This window comes from Danio aesculapii, chromosome 15, assembly GCF_903798145.1.
Source record: "Danio aesculapii chromosome 15, fDanAes4.1, whole genome shotgun sequence".
Lineage (NCBI taxonomy): Eukaryota > Metazoa > Chordata > Actinopteri > Cypriniformes > Danionidae > Danio > Danio aesculapii.
In genome coordinates this window covers 32,193,569-32,199,589 of record NC_079449.1, presented here as the reverse complement: position 1 = coordinate 32,199,589, position 6,021 = coordinate 32,193,569, and the positions used below count along the sequence as shown (strand labels likewise).

At 38.4% G+C, this 6,021-nt stretch overlaps 1 protein-coding gene across 1 annotated transcript; it reads right to left on the bottom strand.

Annotated features, from left to right (window-relative positions):
- srsf1a (serine and arginine rich splicing factor 1a) lies at positions 1-3,744 on the bottom strand. Its single transcript, XM_056473805.1, has 5 exons — positions 3,638-3,744; positions 3,301-3,517; positions 2,105-2,325; positions 1,506-1,678; positions 1-601 (listed from the first exon to the last, which is right to left on the bottom strand). The coding sequence occupies exons 2-5, from the start codon at positions 3,489-3,491 to the stop codon at positions 407-409; spliced, it is 780 nt and encodes a 259-aa protein (XP_056329780.1). The 5' UTR covers positions 3,492-3,517; positions 3,638-3,744; the 3' UTR covers positions 1-406.
- Between the last annotated feature and the right edge of the window lie 2,277 nt (positions 3,745-6,021).

Genomic DNA, 6,021 nt, shown 5'->3' with positions numbered 1-6,021 from the left:
TAGATTTAGTAATCTTTATTACAAAGCATCAGTTCTGTGTCACGTCTAGAGGAAGACAGCATAAAACAACTGTGGAACCCACTATCCCATGATTAACTTTCGTACATGGCATTTACAAAAATATTGGGAGTCATTACATGATCCTTGGTTTGATCTATGAAAGACTTCCACTATGTATTGGAGAAAAAAAATAATAATAAAAAAGGATGGGGAAAACAAAATGGGTTCAGTTAAAAACATGTTTAAAACTAACATGAAGAGGGAGGGGAAAAAAAACAAAGACAACATTCATAAGAACTGTCTTACGAAAAAGAGGGTAATTAAAACATGGGGTTCATGATTTGTAAAGACTGTAAAAACAAAAACGACTCAAGGGCTCCACCAGCGAGGTGACGAGCAGAGCGCTTTAGGAGCGAGAGCGGGAACGGCTATGACGTGGCGAGTACTGCGGGGATCCTCGGCTGCGGCGTGGAGAGTAGCTTCGGCTACGGTTGTTGCTGCGGCTGCGACTCCTGCTGCGACTGCGGCTCCTTGACCTTGATCTTCCATAGCTTGGACTGCGGGGTCCGTCCACCTTTACACGGATGTACGCAGTTTCTCCCTGGCAGAGAAAGAACTTTCCGCTGAGCAAGTGCATTGTACAAATAGGCCAACATTTTCACTGTACTTACCAGACTTCCTGGAATAAACATATCTTTGGTTTCGCTCTAAACATATTACTTCAAAAACTATATAGCTAAAGAAAAAAATTTATTATATTGTCCGTTTCTCTGGATTGACTAGGTATGGGTTTGAAAAGTATTAAAAGATACGGATTTGTGTTTCTAAATTTTTTTTTAAAGGAAACTAATTTAAAAACTTTGTATAAAAACTGTTATTCTAACCAATAGTTCACTGAAAATCAGAATTACCATAAAAAAAGACATTAAAAAAAAGTTCAGTTTAAAAGAAAGGTTGTCTAAAAATGAACAAAAAAAGAAATTACACAGATTAAAAATTGACTCAAAACAGAACTAAACCATAAATCCAGAGAAACATTTTATCTTATTCTTTTCCATAATTGCATCACTCATTCATCAACCTCCTACAGAGCAGATTCATTATTCATACAATTAGTGAATTATATATGCCACTTTATAGTCGGTGGCCATAATTATCATGTACTTAAATTTTAATTAGTAATTCAGTACAATACAGTCATGTACAAACATAACTGTTCATTGTACTTGTATTGTAATTGCCTCCATGTAATTAAATAGTTGACCCATCCCTTACACCCCACCCACACCACCAAATCTGGCCTTAACCTTACCCCACCTCAGGAGCACCATAATAGTGTATTAATAAGTACATTACACTTATGCAAGTACATAGCAGTTAAGGCCACTTAATATAAAGTGGGACCCAATGTAGTTCCTCCTAACATTACATTAGGGATTTGCTTACCTTAAGAACATCCCAATGCTAAGCATATCCAAAACTACTGATTAAAATCTCAAACCTACCTCATGCGACCGGAATTTTGTGTTATCCAGTTTGCGAACGGCGTAGGTCATGTCCTCTTTGCGAACAAACTCCACCACACCAGTTCCATCTCGGAAAACGTCAGCGTAACATACATCACCTGCTTCACGCATGTGATCCTTCAGATCCTGCCAGCTGCCGCTCGGTGGAAGCCCTGGGATCAATCAACAGTCAATACAACTCAAAATAACTCTTGAATTCATTAATCAAACTTGTGATTAGGGCTAGGCCTATAAATGATGTTATATATTGAATCATGATCAAATTTGTCAACAATGAAAATAACTGGACTTTAACTCCATATTGATTTAAGAGAAGTTACACAGCAGAAATGTGCAACAATGGGAATTGAAAGTATGCTGATGTCAAATTTTTGGCCACCGAGATGCATCAAATTATCAACCACTGACAATACGCCATGCCATTTAAATGGACCCTCTAATTTTTGTGGCTTCAGTCATTGTTGAGGTACTCTTAAATCTGGAAGCATTAACAACTTATCAAAAATATATTTAATACAGAAAATAATTTGATTGCATTTTTGCCTTATCGCCCAACCCTACTTGTGATGCCATCTTACCAGAAACAATTACTCTGTACTCCGAACGTCTGGATGGGGGTCCATATCTACCTCTAGGAGCCCCACCACCACCTCCTCCTCCGCCGCCACCGCCGCCTCCACCACCACCCCCACCAAAACCTCCTCTGCCCATTCCTCTTCCACTCCTAGGAAACTCCACTCGGAGTCGATAGCCATCATAGTCATAGCCATCACGAGCATAAACAGCATCCTCCGCATCTCTAATAGAAGCAATAACAAAGAAAAATTGTAAACACAAGTGCAGAAATCCTTGCAATCAAAGCATAATAGCAGAACAGGCTGTATAATGCAGAATAAAAATTATGATGTGGACTTACTATAAGCAGTTTGTTTTCTACAAATTTACTCAAGTATGTGAAATATTTTCATTTGGTTTACCAGGTTCCTAATTTGTCAGGGCAAAAAAAGTGTAATGTACACAAATAAACATTGCATTTGAACTCCAACTAATCAAATAATAATAAAAAACAAATAAAAATTGCACATTACAATGTACTTTGTCGTTAGTTTCAGAAAAATAAGATTATAGTGATAATAAATAAGATACCAGTGGATCTTATATGGCCCTAGGCTAGGCGTCCTTAAGAGTTAAGCTACAAACGGTACTAATCCGAAACTACTAATCTAACCAGCTGGTTAAATGCCTTATTAAAGCAAACCAACCGACCATAAACAAAATGCATGAAATCTTCATGCAGAAGGCTTGAATTTGTTTTCAGCAAAATTTCACTAGAGCTTATTTGAATCAAGCTTAAGAGGTCATTTGTGTAATTTTACAAAGCTAATTACCATATCCAAACGAAGGGGCATCGTAGACTGATAGACTAAATTTTAAAAAGTTATAAAACGAAATTTTCGATTTTAATTAAGCTTTAAAACATACTCTAATCACGACGACAAATAAATATAACGTTACGTTTATACGTACAAATTCTCTGAAAACATGGTGTACGGCTAAGCTAATATTAGCTTGTTAGCATAAAAACAAGAAAGTAGTAGCAACACAACACTATCGTGCATGTGAAGACTGTAAAAACGCGTTGACAAACGTTTTACGTTTATTAACGGTGACAAGTCTAATAAATACATAGGGTAACCCTGAAACAAACGGACAAACTAACATTAAGTTAGCCGTTTAGCTAAAGGCTAAGAGCTCAAGGTTCAGTTTCACCCACCTGGGGTCTTCAAACTCGACAAAGGCGAATGGAGGTCCGCCTCGTCTATTCTTCAGATCGATGTCTCGGATGGCTCCGTACTTATAAAACACATCTTCGACATCTTTGGTGCGAATATCGGGCGGCAGGTTTCCCACATATATGCGGCAATCGTTGCTTCCAGCAGGGCCGCGGATCACACCACCGGACATCTCTGCACTGATAAATCTTCACCTTCCTGTTGAACAGAGAAACAAACAACACTCTTCGACTCTCATAAACAACATGTGTTTGTACGCCCCGCGATATGCGTTAAATAAACCGCATCCTTTATCAGATATAAAACAAAGAGACTTACTATTGTTTGAAGCACCGCTCGCACGAGCGCACAGAGAGCGTGTTTCCTCTGGAGTCGCGCGGTCGCTTCCTCTTCAGCGGGCGCGCTTTACCAGCCGCGGAGGAATCTGGACAAACAGGCTGATCGGCGAGGAGTAGAGCGGCTACATCCGCTACGCGAAATAGTCAGTATAGCGACGTCTGCAGCGATACAGCGGATTTATATTGGCGAGTAAGTAGTGTGAATGAGTTATATCAAGATGTTATTATTATGAGTGGTCCTCAGTTGAAGTCAGTTTATGCTACATTTAATTGGTTGCACCTGCTGCTGTGGTGAACTGTAGATTACGTCACAGAGGTACGATAATAACGAGCTATAATAATAATTTCCTTTTTTCTGAATTAAAAATTTAAATGAAAAGGTATTGAGAGATCAACAAACTTAAAAGCAATACGAACAAGGACTTTGATGAAGGACCTGGCTCTTGTTTTGGACTAAATGACTGAATGACTGAAATTGAATTGTTGTTTGATTGATGACTTTAGTTGGTAATGTTTTTCAAGTGTTCAATTAAAAAAAGAATACTAAAATAATAATAATAATTTCGGTAAATGGGAATCTAAGAATGTGTATATTATGAAAATGTTTGCAAAATATAATATAGTTTTAATGTGCAATAATATATTATTTATTTGTGTAAGAGTTAAACATTTTATTTATCCTTTATTTAGCCAGGAAGAGTCCCATTGAGACACCACAGTCTGTTCTTTCAAGGAGACCTGGTTAAGGCAATTTGATTTATTTGGTAATATTCTTATAATAAAAGTTCTCTTAGAAAGTTAGACAAGTTAAGATTTGCTAATGTTTTTGAAATCTCTCCTGCTCACCAAGGCAATGGGACATTTAAGCAAAAATACAGCACTGTTTATTTATAACAGCATTGTGAAATATTCTTTCAGTTCAAAACAACAATAGTAATGCCAATATATTCTTACATTTTAATTTGTTTTCATGTGGTCCTTCAGAAATCACTCTAATATGATGCTTTGCTGTTGTGCTGCTTCATTTTTTTGTGGAAGCCATAATCGTTTTTTTCAGGATTATTTGTATAATAAAAAGTTTTGATGAATGAAAGTTATTTTTAAAAACAAGAAAAACTTTAAAAATGTTTTAGTGATACAGTATATACAGTGCATCCGGAAAGTATTCATAGTGCTTCACTTTTTGTTACAGCCTTATTCCAAAATGGATTAAATTCATTTATTTCCTCAAAATTCTACACACAATACCCCATAATGACAATGTGGAAAAAAAAAAAGATTTTTTGAAATTGTAGCAAATTTATTAAAAATAAAAAACCTGAAAAATCATATGTACATAAGTATTCACAGCCTTTGCTCAATACATTGTTGATGCACCTTTGGCAGCAATTACAGCCTCAAGTCTTTTTGAATATAATGCCACAAGCTTGGCACACCTGACTTTGGGAATTTTTGCCCATTCCTCTTTGCAGTACCTCTCAAGCTCTATCAGGTTGGATGGGAAGCAACGGTGTACAGCCATTATCAGATCTCTCCAGAGATGTTCAATAGGATTTAGCTCTGGGCTCTGGCTGGGTCACTCAAGAACATTCACCAAGTTGCTGTGAAGCCACTCCATTGATATTTTGGTGGTGTGCTTTGGGTCATTGTCCTGCTGGAAGATGAACCGTCGCCCCAATTTGAGGTCAAGAGCACTCTGAAGCAGGTTTTCATTCAGGATGTACATTGCTGCATTCATCTTTCCTCTATCCTGACTAGTCTTCCAGTTCATGCTGCTGAAAAACATCCCCACAGCATGATGCTGCCAACACCATGCTTCACTGTAGGGATGGTATTAGCCTGGTGATGAGCGGTGCCTGGTTTTCTACAAACGTAACGCCTGGCATTCACTCCAAAGAGTTAAATTTTAGTCTCATCAGACCAGAGAATTTGTTTCTTATGGTTTGAGAGTCTTTCAGATGCCTTTTGGCAAATTCCAGGTGGGGAGTGGCTTCCGTCTGGCCACTCTACCATACAGGCCTGATTGGTGGATTGCTGCACAGATGGTTGCCCATTTGTAAGGTTTTCCTCTCTCCACAGAAGAACACTGTAGCTCAGACAGAGTGACCATCGGGTTATCGATCACCCCCCTGACTAAGGCCTTTCTCCCCTGATCACTCAGCTTAGATGGCCGGCCAGGTCTAGGAAGAGTCCTGGTGGTTCCAAACATCTTCCATTTACGGATGATGGAGGCCACTGTGCTCATTGGAACTTTCAGAGAAGCAGTAATTTTTCTGTAACCTTTCCCAGCCTTGAGCCTCGAGACAATCCAGTCTCGGAGGTCTACAGACAATTCCTTTGTCTTCATGCTTGGTTTGTGCTTTG

Bases quoted from the DNA above. Each gene is read 5' to 3' on its own strand.
- srsf1a (XM_056473805.1), bottom strand. From the start codon at position 3,491: ATGTCCGGTGGTGTGATCCGCGGCCCTGCTGGAAGCAACGATTGCCGC. The intron at 1,679-2,104 runs GTAAGATGGCAT...GATTGATCCCAG, and splicing joins GTACAGAGTAATTGTTTCTG to GGCTTCCACCGAGCGGCAGC. The intron at 602-1,505 runs GTAGGTTTGAGA...TTTCTCTGCCAG, and splicing joins CAAAATTCCGGTCGCATGAG to GGAGAAACTGCGTACATCCG.